This window comes from Corapipo altera, unplaced genomic scaffold (genome assembly GCF_003945725.1).
Source record: "Corapipo altera isolate COAL_440 unplaced genomic scaffold, ASM394572v1 61553, whole genome shotgun sequence".
Taxonomy (NCBI): domain Eukaryota; kingdom Metazoa; phylum Chordata; class Aves; order Passeriformes; family Pipridae; genus Corapipo; species Corapipo altera.
In genome coordinates this window covers 5,377,140-5,398,402 of record NW_020884918.1, presented here as the reverse complement: position 1 = coordinate 5,398,402, position 21,263 = coordinate 5,377,140, and the positions used below count along the sequence as shown (strand labels likewise).

General features: G+C 43.8%; 1 protein-coding gene across 1 annotated transcript in view; it reads left to right on the top strand.

Annotated features, from left to right (window-relative positions):
• Positions 1 to 3,208: 3,208 nt before the first annotated feature.
• The window catches only part of LOXHD1 (lipoxygenase homology domains 1), a 151,292-nt gene continuing 133,237 nt past the window's right edge, over positions 3,209 to 21,263 (top strand). Inside the window, exons 1-3 of the mRNA XM_027656088.1 lie at positions 3,209 to 3,689; positions 19,667 to 19,781; positions 20,806 to 20,817. Of these exons, the coding sequence (XP_027511889.1) occupies positions 3,209 to 3,689; positions 19,667 to 19,781; positions 20,806 to 20,817 (608 nt within the window). The remainder of the gene's footprint in view (positions 3,690 to 19,666; positions 19,782 to 20,805; positions 20,818 to 21,263) is intronic.

Sequence of the window (21,263 nt, the reverse complement as noted above, 5' to 3'; positions counted from 1 at the left end):
TTGCTGCATAGAGCTGGAGCTGTTCAGAGCAGCAGCACTCAGGGACTTGGTGTGATGAACTGTTTACCTTGTGAAAGCATAACAAAGATATGAGCTTTGTTTTTCTGAGAGATCCCGAGATTTTTATTTTTTTCTGAAGGCATGTTTTTATTCTGTGCTGTGGGATTTTTTTTTTCCCCTTGGTGGAAAGGGCTGGCTTTCCTGCAGCTAACACCTAAATCCATCTCCCAAATCTAAGATGCAATATTTATGCCTGTGACTTCTGCTGTGGGCTGATGGCTGACCCAGGTAGGGGAAAGGTAAGAGGAACGCACTGTGCTGCAAAGTATCTGCCTGGGGAAATGTGCTGCATCATCAAATATCCCTGCAGGATCCCCAAGATCCTTGGGATAGTGCCTTTGGAGCAGCGTGCCCTTGGTGCCCACTGAGACAACAGTCCCATACTCACCCTTAAAAGTGCCATGCAGAGATGCACCCTCTGCCTTTCTACTGCTTTCCAGAAAATAAAGATTTGGCAATAATCAGAGTATTTCAGGCACAGTGCAGGTCCTGCAGTGCTGATGTCCCAGGATTTTGGCAAGTGGGAGCTGTATCATAAGGACATATAGTGCTTATTTCATTTTCTTTATGATTTGAAGAGCCTGGAAAAATCATTCTGGTGTTTAATCCCAAACCTGTGCTTTAACCTACTTGGAAGCTGTCCCTGAATAATCCATTTTAAAATGCTTAATAGAAAGATTTTCATTCAGCAAACAGAGACCATTAAAAATACAGTGCTTTTAAAAATATTATTCACATCAAATTGTTGGAAACGAATGCCAAATACCTGCTAAGGAGGGAGGGGCAGACCCCGCCAACCCTGCAGCCTCTGGCCTGGTCCTCTCCATCCGTTTCTTCCCAGGGCAACACTGTTGCCATCCTCCTTGGGCTGCCCATCCTATCATCAAAACATCTGTTCCCTGTGTTCCTGATCACCCAACACCAATGCCATCCCCTCCTTCCAGCTGGATCATGAAAACCCCCCAGATTTATCTAGGAAGAGTTTTAAATCACGTTCATTAAAGACCTACCACGGGGGAAACCTCTGACTTACCAGTGCTCAGGATATATTAACCATCAAGCAAAACACATTTAATTTATCATCTGAGGAAGCTGTGGGCTGAGTTATCCCACAGACAGAATGGGTGGGGCAGGAAGTTCTCTATCACCATCCTACAGCCCTGCCATGAATCCAGCTCTTCTAATAGTGGGATTTAGTGCCAGGCTGACTGCCCTTCTTGCTTTGTGTATCCTTGTTCTACACCAGAGAAATTCAGTATGGTTTTCTATACACAGTTTTTAATTAAACTTAATTTCCTGTGATAAAGCCTATAACCTTTGAAGGAAAGAAGTAATATTTTTCTTCTATCCTCTTCTTATTCTGTCATGATTTAAATCATCAGCTCTTGACTGCAGCTGAGATTGATCTGATCTCATAGTGTTTGTCCTTCCCTTATCTGACACGAGAGCCTGTTGGAGCCTCTGCATACCAGCCCAGGCTGAGCATCACTGCATTGTTGGTTCAGGTGAAAAGAGAGAGTGGAAGATTCCTAAGTCCCTTCCTATGTCCCAGTAAAATATGCCTCTGGATATGGGACTGAAACACCTCTCCTAGATGTCAAGTGAGCCCCATGCTGATGTCCCAGGGTGGGATGCTGGGCACAATTTATGTTGAGGTGCTCTTCTAACCATGATATTACATCATTTATTTTTCCCATCCTCCACTTATTCTCCTCAATATTTGCCCTTGGGAGCAGTCAGGTAGGAGAAGCTGAGGGAGCTGGGGTTGTTCAGCCTGGAGAAGAGGAGGCTCAGGGGAGACCTCATCACTCTCTACAACTCCCTGACAGGAGGTTGTAGCCAGGTGGGGGTTGGTCTCTTCTCCCAGGCAGCTCTCAGTAAGACAAGAGGGCACGATCTTAAGCTCTGCCAGGGGAGGTTTAGGTTGGATATTAGGAAGAAATTCTTTACAGAGAGGGTAATCAGCCATTGGAATGGGCTGCCCAGGGAAGTGGTGGATTCTCCATCCCTGGAGGTTTTTAAGATGAGATTGGATGTGGCATCAGTGCCATGGTCTGGTAACCACGGTGGGGTTGGATCAAGGGCAAGACTTGATGATCTCTGAGGTCCTTTCCAACCTGGCTGATTCTATGATTCTATGATTTGTGCTTGTGCCTAGTTATTAATCTAAGTTTTATTTCTATTTGGTTGGCCAAGATGGGCAGTTACCAGGGTACCTTGTATAAAGCACACTTGGTGTCTTCTTCTGACTTTTGTATTTATTTATTATCGATTTCTGGAGGTAGACCCCAGTAATGGGCTGGAGGAACTGGATGCAGGAGTGCATTGCTTATGCCGCAACATCTCTAGACACAAGTTCTGGGAGTGTTTGTCTTTTCTGGTCGCTGGCCTGGCTGGTCAAAAGGAAAAAAAAAACCAAAAACAAGTGAAGTTGAGACCTTTGCTATCAGTAAGGTGATCCTGACACCATGAATAATGGAGAGGAAATACAGACCAGTGAGATATGGTTGCTCAGTGGGTCTCCTTTTTCACCTGCCCATCTGTCTTATAACCACATGACTGGGTAGGACTGAGTAATTTTTCATGAGGTTTCTGAAGCTGCTACATTTTATGAGGAGGAGAAATGTCTTTGTTTTCCCCCGACCTGGGCTGGCATGCGAAGGACAAGAAGCAACTTGACCACATGCCATCACCTGACTGATTTTCCAGGGAGCTACAACCTTGATTGGCACATCATGATACTGTAGACCCAGATTGTCAACTGACCCTGAGCAGAGGCTGAGGCAGCTCTGAAAAAAAAGGAGAAAGTTCTCAGCACAGACCAATTAATAAATAATAATAAGGAAAAGGAGAAAACTCAAAGACAGGGAGAGGCAGAAGAGAGAGGAAGGTGCCTCAGTCAAGGAAGGTAAGGAAGGGAGGAAGAGGCAGAAAGTGGTGATTTGTTGGCACCTGTGGCTTGGGAAGGACAAGAAAATCCAGGATATATCTACACTGAACCAGTGGGGAAGAAGGAAATTGTGTAACAAGGGCAGCCCAGCCCTAGGCAGGGAGAAAAGGAGTAAAGGACTTTGGCAACTGGAAAGGTGACAGAAGATTAAGGCACTCCCAGAGTGTTGTTAGAAGTGTAGGGGTGCAAAACAATGACATGAAAGAAAAGACTGAGAAGAACAAAATGGAAGAGGAAGAAGAGGAGGAGGAAGAGGAAGAGGAGGTAGTGGAAGAGGTGGCTGAAGAAGATGAGGAAGATGAAAGTCATGAGAAAAAAAACAAGAAGAAACCAAAGTCTGAGAACTCAGAGATAGATGAGGAAGATGAAAGTCATGAGAAAAAAACCAAGAAGAAACCAAAGTCTGAGGACTCAGAGATTGATGAGGAAGTGAAGAAAAAGAAAAAGAAAAAAAAAAAGCGGAGGGAGTACAGCAGTGAGGATGAAGATGACTATGAGCGCAGAAAGAAAAAGAAGAAAAAAGGCAAAAAAAGCAAAGACAAGAAGAAGAAGAAGAAAGGTGACAAGTCCAAGAAAGGAAAGGTTGATGATAACTTTTTGGAGATGTATGAACAGGAGCTTCGGGACTATCATTCAGACTCCTCCAACGCGACAGAAGATGAGTACAACAAAAAAAAAGGTCAGCTCCATCCTCCCCCATTTCCCCTCCTTAGCAGGCACTGTTGGCCACTGCAGATGCCCTTGCTGGGATCCTTCCTGGGGTGCAGGCACTAGTTATTCCTGTGTGAAGAATATTTCTAATTAAACAAGAATTTTATCTGTGTGAGGTGTCTGTAGGAGCTTTTCAGTTTATGATGTCGCGTTGTCATGTGTGTGTTACTGCAATAATTACATTCTCCTAATTAATATTTGCATTGTGGGGCTGTTCAGAAGCTGCACTCAGCAGACTTGCCCTGTGTAAGCAGGATCCACAGCAAAGGTGCACAGTCCTGCTCAATTAGCAGCACGCCGGGGATTTTGGCAACCAGATGAGCAGGCAGTGGAACATAGGACTGATGTAGAAGCAGGAGGTCCAGCACACTGAATCTCTCACTCCTTTAAGTAACCAAACAGGCTGGGAAAAATAGTAATAGTAGCCTCTAAACCTTAATACTGTGTCCCTAGAACAAATAGCCCACTTGTTTTACACACAGACAGTACTTGGTGCAATGCGTAGTGAGCTGCGTCTCAAGTTGCACCAGAGGAGGTTTGCACTGGATATTTCTCCAAGGAAAGGGTTGTGCAGACCTGGCACAGGCTGCCCAGAGCAGTGTTGGAGTCCCCATCCTGGGAGGAATTTAAAAGCTGTGTGGATGTGGCACTTGAGGACATGGGTCAGTGGTGGCCTTGGCAGCACTGGGGAATAGTTGGACTTGATGATCTTGGAGGGCTTCTCCAATCTAAATGATTCTGTGATTCTATGACTTAAGGTTTTAGATGATGCACTCAGTTTCATTAGAAGACCATGGTGTAGTTCTATGATTAAAAGAAAAAGCCCTTGACAGGTAGCAGGATCCTCCCAGGCACAGCAGGGTTATCTCCTCGTGAGAGAGGTGGGCGCTGAGGGGTGGTACCAGCAACTGTGCAACTGGACCTTGGCATGACTGGGGTAAGACACTTAACCTCTCAGCATTGTGGTTTCCCCATCAGTTAATTAGAGCAATAACATGTCATCTGTGGCAACTGGGAGAACCAATCCTAAGGAATAGTGTAAAGCATTTGACACTTGTGGTGTGGCTTTCAGTTGACTACAAGTCATGGGTTTTGTGTGATGGCACTGTAGGACTGTACTGGGGAAAAAAAAAAAAAATTCAGTGACTCTGAAGCAGAGGAGAAGTGAGTCCCTCATATATATGCTGTATTTAGGCCACGCACATCACAATTTGTGATGGCTCTTAAGGGGAAGAGAGGCTGTCTCATCCACACTACATTTTTTTATGGTTGAGGGATAATAATTTACACTTTTCAAAGATAGAAGTTTCAACAAGTGTTTCTAATAATCTCTCCATGGTCTTCTGATAATAGACATTGGGATGAAATTCTTGACTATGAGGTTGGTAAGGCCCTGGCACAGGTTGCCCAGAGAAGCTGTGGCTACTCCATCCCTGGAAGTGTCCAAGGCCAGGTTGGACAGGGCTTGGACCAACCTGGTCTAGTGGAAGGTGCCTCTGCCCATGGAAGGGAGTGGGACTGGATGATCTTTAAGGTCCCTCCCAACCCAAACCATTCTGTGATTCTCTGATTCTTCTTAGCTGTGAACAATTTTTTGCAGGGAAGCTGACAGCTTCTGCTTGAAACACCGGGAAATTAAATACTCCCTATCAGAAACTAAAAGCTTTGATCCAAAACCTGCAACACTTATTATTCTTACTGCCCCAGGATCTCCAAGAAATCCCCAAATGTGGCCAAAAGTCTCCAGGGTGAACCACTTGGGTCATGAACTGCCCTCACGGAGCTGTGGTGCCACTCCCTCAGTTTTCAGATATTTATGGAAGGAAGTGCACATGTATGTGAGGGAAGAAACAGAGGGCCAGGGAGAGAAGGGTGTTGGGTAGGACTCACACAATCAATGAGCCACTGAGGTTTCCCTCCAAGGGAAATCTTTCTACCGTGCCATTTGGTACCAAGAAGCAAAAGCTCTGGAGCAAACTTCCCTATCCCCTTGCTTGAGCTTCAGCTATTCCCTTTGCCATGCATCATGCTGCTGCTCTCACTATTTTGAGTCAAAAAAAGCCGATTTTTTTGTGTGTCTTAGTTGGAGGATGCTTGCTGCTGCTTTTCTCCCAAAGGACCATTGAAATGACTGTTGTTGGTTGGCCTTGGAGAATCCTGTAACCTCTGCAAAAGCCTCCCAGAAGCTTCGAGGTTGTCAGCTGCCTTAGGTACTGGTCAATATTCAGTAGAGGTATATTTCAGTCCACAAGCTGTGATTCCTTTTGCTGTAAAAAAGAAAAGAGAGATGTTATAAATGTTTTATAAGCAAGGAGTCAGTGGTGCCTGTGTCATCTGATGTTCTCTTTATCTTACTGTATTAACAAACAGGAAAAGGGATCCCCCATCACATTCAATCGATGACTGAGGAACAAGGCAAATCCAGCTCCTGGGGACAGGAAAACAAAAGATATCAAGTGACTTGGTGATAGTGTATCCGAGAAAATTAAAGCAGAGATAGCAGGCATTTTTAACTAAATTGCAGCTGTTGTCCATTCCTGTGATCCTGGTGTTAATGAGATTAGTTATTTATTAATAAGTGTTTGCAAAGTTACTTCTACAGTACAGTAAGGAAAGCTACAGGGAGACCTTATTGTGCCCTTGCAATATTTACAGGGGGCTTAAAAGAAAGATATAGACAGACTTTTTACCGAGGGCCTGTAGTGACATGATGAGGGGCAATGGCTTTTAAGCTTTGGGGGTAGGTTTGGTGGGACGTAAGGGAGAAATTGTTGTCTGTGAGGGTGGTGAGGCCCTGGCACACGTTGCCCAGAGAAGCTGTGGCTGCCCCATCCCTGAGTGTTCAAGCCAAGGTTGACTGGGGCTTGGAGCAACCTAGGATAGTGGAAGGTGTCCTTGCCCATGGCAAGGGGTGGAACAAGGTGGTGTTTAAGGTTCCTTCCAACCCAAACCATTTCAGTTGCCAACAATAGAGCATAATATATATTTAATCAGTGGAATCAGTGGATTTAAGGTGCAGTAGGTATCCAAAGAGGGTCCACACAGCACCCTGTCTACCCAAACCATCATTAAAGCTTTTACATGTGTCAGATATCTCAGGTTCAGAGTGGGTGTCTTACACCCAAAATCAACCCTTCACAGGAACTTCTCTCTTTCTTCTTCCATGCCTTTCTTTTCATATCTCAGATCTTGTCTGCGACTGAGAAGAGTGAGTCTGGCATGGTTGTTTATCCTTCTGCACAGGTCTGGAGTCATAGAATCACAAAGGAAGGGACAAAATGTCACTCTCTTTTCTGTGTCACTCCTGCCAAAGCTGTGGATATCTCTGTGTTGGTAGGAAGAAAGAAAATGTTTCCTTTTCCAAACTTGCTTTTATGTCTTTAAATGGGTGTTCCCTCTGGCTGAATTGGTAGCTGCCACTGTGGTGACTCCAGCCCCAGACATGCACAGGCTGTGGCTGATGGTGGAAAGCTCCCACCTGTCCTGTGTCACAGTAAAGTGTTGACTCAGGAGATCTTCAAGCTTCTTTCTGATGTAGCTCACCAAGAGGCATATCTTGTTACAGAGAAAAACAGCCTTCTTTTTTGGGGTCCTATTGATCTACTGATGATAAAATTCTCCTCCTTACACACCTCGTTTTTTTCGTAACAAGTTTCAGATATGGGCATTATCTGCCCAGGGAAGTGGTGCAGTCACCGTCCCTGAAAGTGTTCAAAAAGCTGTGTGGATGTGACACTTGGGGACACGGGTTAGTGGTGGCCTTGGCAGTGCTGGGGGAATGTTTGGACTCAATGATTTTAGAGGGCTTTTCTAGCCTAAATGATTCTGTGATTCCATGCCACACTGCTGGTTTGTTCCTCTTGCGCAGTGGGTGAAGCCGGACTTCAGTGATCTTAGCAGTGCTGATACTAATTATAAAATGAAGAAAGCTACTCAAGAAATGCATGTTTTTGTTAACACATCGCTTCAAATGGTGATGGAAGGGAGAAACAGCCACTGTTGATTTGTAAATAGATATACAAGCTGCTCATCACTTCTTCTGATGTGTGCCATCCAGTTTATTGTGCTATATTTATCACATCACGTTCCTTTGGCGACTGCAGCAAAGGGTTGCACAGAGAAAGCATTCAGGACATGCTGAGTTTATTGCTAAGTTCTGTTTAATGTAATTTAGCAACAGAGTGGAGGAGGAGAACAAGTGTTGTGTGGTCACCAGCTCTCCTCTGTGCTCTATACAGATCTGCAGAGAGGTCTCTCACACTTTTATCACAGATGATCATCTGTTCCAAAATCACCTCATCTGCACCCTGCACCCACTGATCTTCCCCAGACGAGGCTTTGATTAATAAGACAGATATTTTTAAATCCTCCTCACCACTCAAATGAACTTGGGTTCTTGGCATAAAACATTTGGAGGAGAGTTTTGAAATTGGCAGTAGCAATTTCATGTCTTGTGATCTGGAGGGAGACACAAACCACGTGACCGAGAGAAGGCGACGCTGAGCCCTCCTTGGAGCTGTGGTGGATCTTGCCTGCTTGCCTCCCAGCATTTTCCATATCTGCAAATGACCACGTGAAACACAAATTTTCAAAAGTTTAGATAACTTTTAGCATTTGTTAGATAAGTGTACAAGACTGGAAAAGAGAAGGCTCTGGGTCACCCAACCAGAGCCTCCCAGTACCTGAAGGGAGCTACAAGAAAGGTGGAAAGGGACTATTTACAAGAGCAGGTGATAAGACAAGGGGGAATGACTTCAAACTGAAAGAGAATAGGTTTAGAGTAGATATTACAAAGAAATTTTTCCCTGTGAGAGTGGTGAGGCCCTGGCACGGGTTGCCCAGAGAAGCTGTGGCTGCTCCATCCCTGGAACTGTCCAAGGTCAGCTTGGACAGGGCTTGGGGAAACCTGATCTAGTGAAAGGTGTCCTGTCCATGGCTGCGAGTGGGAACAAGATGGTCTTTAAAGTCCTTTCCAACCCAGGCCATTCTGTGATTCTATGAACTATCAGCTTGTGCGGCAGAACAAGCCAATACCAAATTAGTTGTGATACTAAAGTGTTGAGTATTTTCAGGAGCACTCGTTAATGTTTTTATGTAGGCATCAAAAATCTTTGTGCCTGGCTGTTAGACACCCCTCTCCACACAGCTGTGCAGTCCCACCTGGAGGTGTCATGCCGAAACAGGGCCTTACAAATTGGAAATCAGTGATTAAATGCTGAGGATGAGGCTTTGCAAGGGATCCCACCAGCTCTTCATAGTCCCTGAACAGCTATCGACCTGCAGCAGGGCTACCACTAGTCATTGATATGGCAAATCAGTATCATAAAGCCATGAGTGCAGATAAGGATTTTGGAGCAAGCTCTTGCTGGTATCTGAGGGTTTAGGCCCTTGCAAATGTCAATTTTTGTTTGCAGGTGTGTGTTTAGCAAGTGCAGGCACAGGGCTGGGGGGAGTGAGCACTTGTGTACGCCCACCTCTCCCTCTGCCCAGGCAGGACCCTGCAGCCCCAAGCATATGCAGAATTCATTCTTGTTAGGCACACATGATCCATTTGGGATGGCTCAGTCCAGCTGGCAGCACCAAAAACAGCATTGAGGAGCAGCTGTAGGTGCCAGGCTGCCAAAAGCATGGCACAGCTGATGCCTGTAAAACCCACACCCCAGAGCAGGAGCTGCAGCTTTTCAGCATTGCTGTTCTCCTCACACCCAAAATACTCAAATCTGAATGGAATGGCAAGCTCAGTTTTATAAGCTCAGTTTTATACCCTTAATTGCCTGTTTAGATTGAATGTTTGGGTTTGGTCTCGAACAGAAAATATCTGAGAGTACCTGAAGAGAAACTGAACAGGATTTCACTGAGAAGCAGATGTTAAATGTAGATCAATATATTCAATTCTAGACGTGTCCCCCCCTAGCCCATGTATCCCATCAGCCTGGATTAAATTATCTGTAGCATCTAAGGTGTCCTTTCTGAGGAAAGTGTCCTTTCTGAGGAAAGTGACCTTTAGAAAATGCAGGACTAGAACTTAGTTAGACTGGAATAATTAAAGAAGATTAGAGGATTTTTTTTTTCTTTTCAGTTTTTCTTTTCATTTTTCCCTTCTCCCTTTTCCTTCTTCCTTTTTCCCTTTTCCCTTTTCCCTTTTCCTTTTTCCCTTTTCCCTTTCCTTCCTTAAGAAACTAATTGAGATTCCTATGTCTTTAAAACATCCAAGCTTTTGGGTAGTTTTTCATTCCCTGGTTGCAGAAAGAGAATTGAGGAGCTGCCTTTGCTCACAGGTACAGCAATTCCCTCCACTGATGCATCAAATTCCCAGTTTCAGGACTGCATTGATATTTTAAGGATCATTAGTTTTGTTCCCATTTATACTTTGTTAAATATACATCTTCCAGGCCCTCTGCAAAGCTGTTTATCATCCTGTCCCCAGGAATTTGGACTAGTATCTGAATACTGTTCCATTAAAATGGTAACAGTGCCTCAATCTGAATAGAAAGTGTAGGCAGAAAATAGTACTGAGCTGTAAGTGACTAAGCACAAGCAGGGAACCAGGGCAAACCGGTATTTTATTCCTGCTTAGGTCAATCCCACAGCCTCAGGTGAGGTGGTTTATTCATCTGAATAGGAAACCAGAGACTTGTGGTGGGTTTGGTGTCAAGAACCTCTGATCGGTGCTGGGATGTGGTGATTTACTGGGGGTTTGTTTCTCTTTCAGCTGTCCAGGACATGAAGCCGGGGTATGACTTCCAGATTCACAATGTATTTTTGTCTGGTTAAGGCCTCTTCTTGGCTGACTATTGCTGCTCCAAGAAATATTTATTTATTCTCAATGCCTTTTGGGTGCAGATAGTACCCCAGGCATTGTCAGAGGGGTTGTTCTTCCTTGCTAGACACTGCTGTGCAACACGATGACACAGAGTGGAAACACTTAAAGAAAGATTGAAAATAATAATTGTGCCTTTTGTTGATGGATTTACACGTACTCCAAGACACAGTAGACACATATCACAAAGTACTTGTGCATTGTTGCTGTAATTGAATGTGGTTATTGGAAAATAGGTCTTTTTGGCACTTTGCCCTCTGATGTTCAGACCTGCTGTATTTTTCAGCATCAGTTTGTTGCTCTCCACTTTTCATCTGTATCGTAGCAGTGTCTCATTCAGACTGTCTCTGTGAACTGTCAGTGCTAATTAGGGCATATTTGTAAAGAAGGAAGAGGTGTGAGATAGGAAAGTGATAGGTTATATCAATTAATTTTATTAATTAATTATTTTTTAAGGTGCTATTTGGATAGTACAGCTATATATATGTATGTGTATATATATATATATAAATCTGTATATCTCGAATGTTTAAATCGGAGAGTTATGATTAATTCATAGAATCATAGAGTCTTAGAATGGTTTGGGCTAGAAGGGACCTTAAAGATCACCTATTTCCAACCCCCTGCCATGGGCAGGGACACCTTCCACCAGACCAGGTTGCTCCAAACCCCATCCAACCAAATTCATAATGACATCTAACAATGCACATGTAAATACAGGCAACACATAACATATATTTATAACAAGCTTCTGACAGGTACCAGTCCCTGCTTATGCAAAGCTTCAACCTGAAACACAGTTAGAAATCAACTCCCAGGAGCAAAATATGCTGGTTTCCTCACCAGAGAGCTGCCAAGGGCAGAGTGTCACCCCCCAGCTTGCAGCCGGTGCGTCTGTCATGGGGTGGCTGTCCCTGCTCACAGGACCACCCAGTCCTCACCTGCTGGTGGCTTTGCCAGCTGTTCACTCCTGAACACATTCCCGCTGGATTCGCCGCCTCGGGGGCAAGCAGTTTTGAAACGTGTTACTGTCCCTGTGTTTTTCCCTGGGAAAACAACTCAGCCTTTCCCCAGGAAAAAACTGTGAGAAATGCCTTGCCTTGCTTATGCCAGGGAACATCCAGGATCCAGCGCCTGCAGTGCCCCCAGGCCAAGGATGCTGGGTGTATATAAACAAACAAACCCCCCCCCCAAAAACAAACAAACAAACAAACAACAAACAAACAAACAAACAACAAAAAAAAGAATATTTAGTGAAATTTCTCTTCTTCCTGCCTGGTTATTGGGGGTTGGGGCTGGCAGCAAGGAGAGCATCTCTCTTTGGCCTTGGTTCTCGTGATGCCTAGATGACTGGAAGAAAGTGGGGATTCCTGTTAGAGTCTGGTGACATAGAATCACAGAATCACAGAACAGTTTGGTTGGAAGGGACCTTTAAGGTCATCTTGTTCCACCCCCTGCCATGGGCAGGGACACCTTCCACCAGACCAGGTTGCTCCAAGCCCTGTCCAACCTGGCCTTGGACACTTCCAGGGATGGGGCAGCCACAGCTTCTCTGGGTAACCTGGGCCAGGACCTCACCACCCTCACAACTAAGAATTTCATCCCAATATCCCATCTAACCCTGCCCACTGTCAGCAGGAAGCCATTCCCCCTTGTGCTGTCCCTCCAGACCCTTGTCCAAAGTTACTGCTGAGCTTTATTATAGGCACTCTTCAGGTACCAGAAGGCTGTAATTAGGTCACCCCAGAGCCTTCTCTTCTCCAGGCTGAACTATCCCAATTCTTTCAGCCTTTCCTCATAGGAGAGCTGTTCCTTCCCTCTAATCATAGACATGATGGACAGCAGGGAATTGCTTCCCATTGCATTCTGCAGATGCGTTGCTCTACCACACACTTTGTTCAGTGCTGCAGATAAAATCAATTCCATATTTTACCCAGGCTATGTTATACACTTCCCATTGGACAGCAGTGCCTAATGTTCTTGTCAATAGTTGTGATTCAGAGACATGCCATGTCCTGGCAGGCCCTTCTTGCCTCTGAAAGATGATGAAAGAAATGGAACAGGTTTCTCCTGCTAATGTTTCTCTCCCCTGAGGCACAGTGTTTTCCTCCAACACAATTTAAACTTGAATAACAAAGATGTCGATTTTATTTTAAGCTAATTCTACTTTGCTGTTCCAGCAAAGAACTGAGATGGTTTTCCTGGTGGTGCTCAGGCAAAAGCACTTTTAAGTGATAGCTGGAGCACCAGATGAATCAAGTTTGGCTTCCTATACTGCATAAGAATGAAATGTTGATTTTGCAATAGCTGATGAAGTGAAATAAACTCCAAACCACAACTACTCTGCCTGTGGTAATGGGTATGACAGTGTTCAACTTCGGATTTGTATTTTAAGAACTAAATGATGTTTAAGAGATCAAAATAATGAAATTTGTGTGTATTAGCAGTAAGTTTGCAGGAAACTTCCCTAATCCATGTCTGTGACTTTCCTCAAAATGCAAGATACTCTTAATTCTGCAATTCTTTGTATAATCTATGAATAGCAAGATGTATAACAGAGTGCAACTGGTCTAAATACTTGTGGAAAAAATCCCTCTCTTTTGCTTTGAATAATTAATTTGGCATCCATGCCAGACTCAAAAGCTGCTTTCCATATAGCATATAAAAAGCAAGCAATCTCTCTTAATGTGGGAGGCCCAAATCTGCTCACAGTTTTGCCCATACGAATCCAAAGCCATTGTGCTCAAGTCAATGGAGTTAGCCAGGATTTGCCCTAGAGTGAATGAGAGGACAATCTGACTAATTTTTTGTACGACAAGAGATTATTGCCCAAACTGTGGCTTGCTAAAAACAAACAGGCTCTGATTTCAGAGGCCCATCTTCATGGTGAGCAAAGGGTCTTGATTTAACTGTAACCATAATAAGTATTTAACTGGCGTGTTCACATGCATAGAGCATCTTTTTGGCAAACATAACCTGTAACAGTCAGCACAGACCCTTAAAAGCTTCCAAGTATTTTGCATAAATGTCAAGGTGCTCTTCAGGTGCTCCAAGACAAACACACTCTGAAGTGCTTCAGTCAGTAGGAGCCAGAGTGATTGGTGCTTTGCATGAATCAACATGAAGTGAATATTGAGAATAATCAGTGAATTCCCAACTGGAAGTGCAGTGAAGTGTAAACAGCCATTACTGCTGCTGAACTAAATGCATCCTGCTACAGAGATGCATCCGACAGTAGCTCTGAGAGCCATGGCTTCAAAGCAGTTGGTGTTGATTCGGGTTTATATTCAAGATGAATCACAGAATGGGTGAGGTTGGAAGGGACTACAGTGGGTCATCTGGTCCCCCGTCCCTGCTCAAGCAGGGCCATGTAAGAGCACATGGCACGGGATTGTGTCCAGATGGTTCTGGAATATCACCAGTGAGGAGACTCCACACCCTCACTGGGAAGCCTGTTTAGTGCTCTGTCACTGCACAGGAAAGAAGTTCTTCCTCATGTTCAGGTGGAACTTCCTGGGCATCAGTTTCTCCCTGTTGCCTCTTATCCCGTTGCTCGGCACCACCAAGGAGAGCCTGGTCCATCCTCTGATACTCTCCCTTCAGAAACCTGTGTTTTCTGCTTTCCCTCTTCCTTATCAAACTCTTCCATGACTCCTTGCTAACTTTTCTGTCTTATTCCATCTGCTTAATCATTCTTGTGGAATAACCCTCATTTGTTTTTCCTACCAACAGCAGTTAAGGCACCATCATGAACTCCAGCTCAGTTCTCCGCATGAGGAGTGTGAAAACAGGACTTGTAGTCGCTGCCATAATTGGTGCCATGTTGTTGAAGTCAGGAAAACCTGAATTTATCAGCCAAAGCACCCTTCTGCCCTGGAGATATTCCTTCCTTATGCAGCTAAGGGAATTTTGCTTGCTCTTGGCTAAAGGATCTCAGTCTCCGCTTGTCAGTCTCTATAGCTTTACAATAATTTTGGCAGTCATTTTGAAGCATTTCTCCATTGAATGGATGAATTTATAGTTTCAGCTCTTTCTGCAAGGCAGGGAAATGGATGTAAGTTCTTCCAGCAATACTGCAATGTAACTCGATACTGATTTTATGCTGTCTGTATCTTGCACTTGAAATGACCATTTTTGAGTGCTTATTTTCGGCAAAGAAACCAGTGTCTGTAATTTCCTTTATTGAGCTTGTATATGCCTGAGAAAAGCAGTAACAGAATTGCAGTGCATAGTAAATCATCCCTGTTTAGCTTGCTGAAGCTTTCACTGTTTTCTGCAGCCTTTGTGCTCGACAGCTGAACAGTGCAGTCAGATGGGGATTCAATATCTACCAGAGGAGATAAGTGAACTAAATTCCACTTGATAGAGATAATATTTGGAACAAAAGGGTCTGTATCAGTAACTGTATTAAAGCTTTGTATTGACTCTGCCTGGTCCATTGGGAGGAAAGCCAGATTTAGAGACTGGGCTGAAAGTCAAGTGTTCCCATATTAACACTTTAGATTACTGTAACCTGGCCATGTTCTGAGCATTCAGAATAGACTTACCTTGACCTTGGGGTGGGGTTATTTGCCATTTAAAAGCACCTAAATGTAGGTCTACTCCTGTGAGCAGTGGCCCATGCAGAAAAATGATATTCAGACTGGGATCCAGTACTCTCTCTTTTGTTTGCTAGCCACTCTTTGGGCCTCTTCTACCCGTGGTATGTGATAAACTCAGCCAACACTGTTAGGAAAAGCATAAAGGAGTAGCAGAGTAGCAGGGATCATAGAATTATTTGGGTAGGAAGGGACCCCTAAGACCATCTAATTCCAACTCTCTGTCATGGACAGGGATAACCTGGAGCCAGGAACCTGGAGCCAGGTTGCTCCAAGCCCCATGGCAGGAGCATCGTAATTTGGCTTAATGAGCTGACCACACAGAAGCTTGAGTGAAGACCTTTGGGGCATCCTCTCCATGTCTGAAGGGAGGTTGATGACCAGAACCAATATATGATCTGGAGAAACCATGGTAATGTCATGGTTTGCACTTTGTGTTCAACCAAGAAGGAAATAGGGGCACTGTAGGTGCAAAGCTATCCATCCATGGGGAGGGTAAGATCTCTGCCAAAGTACCTCTCAGTATGTAAGAACAGCAGGAATGCAAGGAGTTGGTTTTTACATCATGGGAGACAAAAGGTATTCACAAAGCTCTGAAGGAAGTTCACGTTTCAATACTTGCAGTCTAAGGTGGGAAAACCATGAACTCTTGAGGTGTGCAGCTGATAGAACACTGCAGTGTCTGCTTAGAACTGGGGTCTCAGCTGACTCTGTGGAGGAGATGTCAATGCGATTGAACCATCCCTCCCAAACTCCACTTTGAGGGCAGATCGTTCTGAGGAGACAAAAGTTTCCCCGCTATAACCTTCAATGATGTCAAACATCTAAAAGCAAAGCCACTACATACTGAGGAACAACCTCATGGGGTGGTTAAGAAATGTCACTAATCTATGGTTCCTGTTGGCTTATGTCATGGATGCTGTTCCCAGCAAAGGGGCTTGAGGTACAAAATGTTGACCTTCATCCCAGCACAGTGTCCTTTTCTGCCTGCTGGGTCCTCAAGCTGCAGAGATGCTGCAAGCAAATATGATCCCCATAAGATCTCAGGGGCTGATCAAAAACAAAAGACATTCAAAGAAAGGAAACAATCCCAAATCCAGACCACTGAACATTCATGCATTCGAAGGAAATGGTTAAATAAGTTACATTTGTCTCCAGGTGCCTTTTCCAGAAAGGGTTAATACCAAGTCTTATTTTCTTCCTGCAAAGGAAATTATGGGCCCTGCATCCATCACGTCACTGGAAAGCAGTAACACCATTTGTTTGCACAGCTGGCAAACCAGCTGTAGTGCTGGGTACTACAGGGGTAACAGGGCCTTTTCCCCCACCTCCACGGGTACAATGTGACACTTGTCACATGCAGTGATGTGCTGGTGTCACCAACCCAGACCTTCCTTTTCCCCCTCAGTGCAAAGTTAATTAAAATGGAGCTAACTGCAGCGTATGCTTGGTAATGACAGGTGCTAATGGAGCAGAGCTCAGCACATCTGTCCCAGTGAAATCTGCTTATCAGTGTCCTACCTGCTCACTGTGCTGCCTGGAGGCTGAATCTGGGGTCGTGAACCTAAAGTGCAAAGTTGTATGTGCTCATGGGTTGTGGTTTTTTCAAGCTGTGAGACTCCCACTGTGGAAATCAGATGAGGGGTTTGATTTTTGTGGGGGGAAAACTGTGGCTTGTTGATGGTGTCATCTTAGACAATTTTCTTGTATCCCATCACCTCACTTGTTTGGAGTTGGAAAGTTGAAGTAGATCAATCTGACTTAAAACTTTTGTAACAAAATTTAGGTTAGATGTATAGATGAGGTGATATTAATACCTGTAGAGATGCAGCAGACCAGTTTAGGAATGGATTTCACTTGATGGGCAGATATAACATGACAGACTCTGCTTGCACATATAACGTGTTAAGTCCTAGCATTACTCTTGCAGTAAAAAAAAAAAACCTCATTAGAAAATCTGCTTGAACTTTCAAAAGGTTTCTGAGAACTTATAGAGTGTTGTGATGGCTGATTTTTCTGCCTTTTCACAGGAAAAATGCTTTCAGCCACATGCCTGCCTGCCAGTATGAAGCAGAGCACAACTTGACCTTGCCCCCAAAAACAGAGACAGGGTCAAATTTTGCTGGGGAAAGGAGGAAGGATTCATTAAAGACTCTTTCCCCAAATCAAAGCTTAGAATTACTGAGTCATTAGGGTTGGTAAAGACCTCCAAGGTCATCGAGTCCAACCTGTGATTGGTCATATCACCTTGTCAGCAAGATCAGAGCACTGAGTGCCACATTCAGTTGTTGAATCTTGGAGAGGGATGCTGGGCAGAGAGGGACTGAGTTAGGACAGACTTTGCTGCATGTTTTGCTGCAGGCTTTTAGTCTTGCTCATCTGTAGCTACCACTCTGGCAGTGCCTGTAGGATGCTCTGACAGTGATAAGTACTTCCACAGTACGGATAAGTCGTAATGCTCTTTCAGATGATCAGACATAAAAGGCTGCTATAAATGAGTGCAGCAATATTATAATGTGAGCTCCCTGTTTCCAAAGCAGAGTCAATACAGCTGAAAACCACGGAGTGAAGGGTGCTGACTCACCGGGGCAGGGTGGATTACAAATCTCCCTCCTGTTAATGGCTAATGCAAACACATTGTCTGTCTCTCCCTGCTATGCCAAACATCTCCCGTTGGCATGTGGGAATGCTAACAGGAGGAAGGTGAAATGAAAACACTGTTCATACATATCACTCATGTGCAAGCTGTGGATTTCTTTTTTTTTTTTTTTTTTTTATTAGAAAACAAGTCTCCTCTTCCTGTAAATGAAATACACCAAGCCAAAGGATTCTTAAAATGTTGCCGAGTGCACATCACAACTTACTGTATTTATTACAATAATGCCCCCCCTTTCTGTCCTATTTACATCAATGGAAAGGTGAGGTTAGCAAAATATTGCCTTTTATTTTTTTTTCTGACTCAGTGCAATAGAGCTGCTGGAAATGAGGAATACTTTTCAGTCAGTTTTATGGGAGTACCCTGGATTTTACTCTGTCTCCACGTTTTTTGGTTGAAACAGTGATTAAATTTCTTCTTGGTGCTGTTTTGAGGGAAGGGCTGCTAGTGGGGAAAACCATTTGATGCTCAGACCAGAGTTCCAATATATTTTTTGTCTCTTTTGAATATATATAGAATACATATGTGAATAAAATAAACATGAGATGTAGTAAGGGAAAGATGGGTGCTAACAAAATGTGTAACAGTTCTAATGCACTCACGAAGGACATTTTTACAGCATTAGTTCTGAGAAATCACATACTTAGCAGTCAGGCTGTGCAGGATGAAATGATGAAAGTTTAGTCTGTCCTCCATTTTATAGGTCTGAGGCTGAAATATTGTTATTAGCTAATGTCCCTCATGTTGTCTGAAGCCAAAAAGGGCCATGAGGATGCTGTTTTGGCCACAGGCAAAGTGTTACAGTTTCTTCCAGTTCCTTCTGTATTGAGCCAACCAAGACATGTCCTTCACAAAGGTAACCTGTTTTCAAGCCTCAAGTCTTGTTCTAACTTCACTCATCATCCTGTCTAAGAGATATGTGTCTGACTGTAATTTGAATCTGTCTAATGCTACCTTCTGGCCATTGGATCTTGCCATGCCACTTGAGTAAAAGGCTCTTTTTAAGTAGTTTGTCTCTCAAGAAGATATATTTTTGTGTAAATAAAGTTGTCACTCAATCTAGTACTTGGAAAGATAAATAGATAGAGCTTTTAGACTTTAATTTAAGTGTTTTCCTACCTATTGTCAGGGAAGGTTTAGGGTGGATATCAGGAAAAGGTTCTTCCTCCAGAGGGTTGTCAGGCAATGAACAGGCAATGGTCACAGCACCAAGGCTGACAGAGCTCAAGAAGCCTTTGGACAATGCTCTCAGGAAGTGGGTGGGGTTTTGGGGTTGCCCTGTTTACCCTGAACAGGAGAAGGAGTTGGACTCAACAGTCCTTGTGGGTCCCTTCCAACTGAGAACATTCTATGATTCTTCTCATGATTTACCATTTTGCCTTTGGTAAAGTCTCCGGAACAACTGAAATGCAAAATTTCTGGCTGTAGTGATATCTCAGCTTTGATACAAATATCTTATCCGAGCAAACAGCAAAGTGTGCATTGCATTGACATGTGCATTAATGAAAAGTGGCTCAACAGCTTTAACACTTCACATAAATTCATCTGTTATATGTAACATGTGCACATGCATTATGGTAGGGGAGGCAATGTTTTCGCAGAGAAGTGTTTTATTTGCAGCAAAAATCTGTCCTTACCCAATCCCTCTCTGCCCATATAAAGCATCTCCATCAGTTTTGGTTTGATGTGCTGATTTTCAGCAGTCGGGTTGATCACGCCCTGCCCAAGAAATGGGTTTGTTTGGGTGGTGGGTGCACAGGCCCATCTCGGGGATCTGTCTTCCAGATCAGATTTGGGGCTGACTTGGACCTATAACGTATAGGGCGAGGGCATTCTCCTCTTGTCTTGACCTTTCTTTTCTCCTTCCACAGTTTATGAGGTGGTGACAGTGACAGGAGATGTCCGGGGAGCAGGAACAGATGCCAACGTCTTTGTTACTCTCTTTGGAGAACACGGGATTACTCCCAAGACCCACCTTACAAGCAAGTGAGTATCTGGAAGGAAATCTGTATCTTTGAGGCCTGTTCTTCAGGGACTATTACTGCATTTTGATGTAGCATAATATCATGCTGATGGATGCAGAGGGAATAAATCTAAAAGGTATTTTGAGATCACCAGGGAAATCTGAATTTTTGCCATTGCATGTTTCTTACCCAACCCCTTGCAAACCTGCATTCCCTTCCGTAGGTGGAAATCCATATTATATAACACTCACACTTGCAAGGTGTGGGGATATTTGCTTCTCATAAAGCTTATTTTAGGACCTCCCGGTTTAGGAGCTGAGAATATTCATTGCTTGTTGGAGTGGGCATGATGGGCTACGTTCCCATGCCTAAATCCCACTGAGGTCTCCATGCTAGTCAGGTACAGACACAAATGTCCTTGAATGATTCTGAAGGGTAACTCAGTGAGTTTGAAGTAATGTTGATAGGTAACCACCTACACCCAGGCACAGGAAATCTGAAGCAAGCAGAAATGGAAGAATTTAAACTGACTCCTAATTTAGACTGCTTCCATCCTATCTGCTGTATGCCTTGCTGCCCACTGTTGTGGCTGAACATCACTGTGGTGGCCCCGTATTATTTTTCTCCAGCTGATGCCAATGCCATCCTGTGGATGCAACTTCCCACTCTGTAACACCATGCTGAACTTAGTGGAAGCAATATTTTATCATTTAAGAACCTATTAAGAGACTTTTGACTCTCTAAATAGCTTTTTTTTAATTTTATTTTTAATTTAAGAAGTGAGTATCGGGGCAGCAGGTGCCCATTTCCCATAAAAGCAAGATGACTTTCAATAAAGTCCCAGCTCTGCATGTACTAATTTCTCCTTAGCCAGGCAATTGCACTAAGATAAAGCAGAAATCCCTTCTCCACAGGGCGTAAGAGAGGCTGTGTGTATCAGTTTTTTCAGTGTTCTTATTGTTTTGGTTTTCTTGAAAATGTGTTTCAAAGTTATTGATCCTGTGCTAATGTCACACGGTAACTTCACATTTTCTCCATTTCTACAGCACCGACAAGAGGTACCTGCAGCTATTTTAAATTTTACCCTCAAAAGAGCTTCTCTTCCCAGTGAAACAACCCAAACATGAGAGTCTGTAAAGAAAATGATATGGGAATGGTAAAGAAAATACATGAAATTTCAGCCCTGTTTGCCATATTTTAAATTCAGAAATCAGAGCTAGGCAAAGGAGTTTTATTATCCAGAATCCCTAGAAACATCAGGGAGAGTTTCCTGATTGTATATTGTATATGTGTACAAAATGCTTTGTCTCTATTCTGTGGTTTTCATCCAAACCTCCCAATGAACTTACAAAATGAAGTTCTGTTTTCCTTAGTTTAACAGAGAAGGAAACTGAGGCAAGGAGGTAAAAGATGATGTGGAACCACAGCAGGTCAGTGACAGAGCTGGGAGCAGCAGCAGCTCTGTTGAGGAAAGAGCTTCTAGAACCCAAACTTGCCTCGTAGT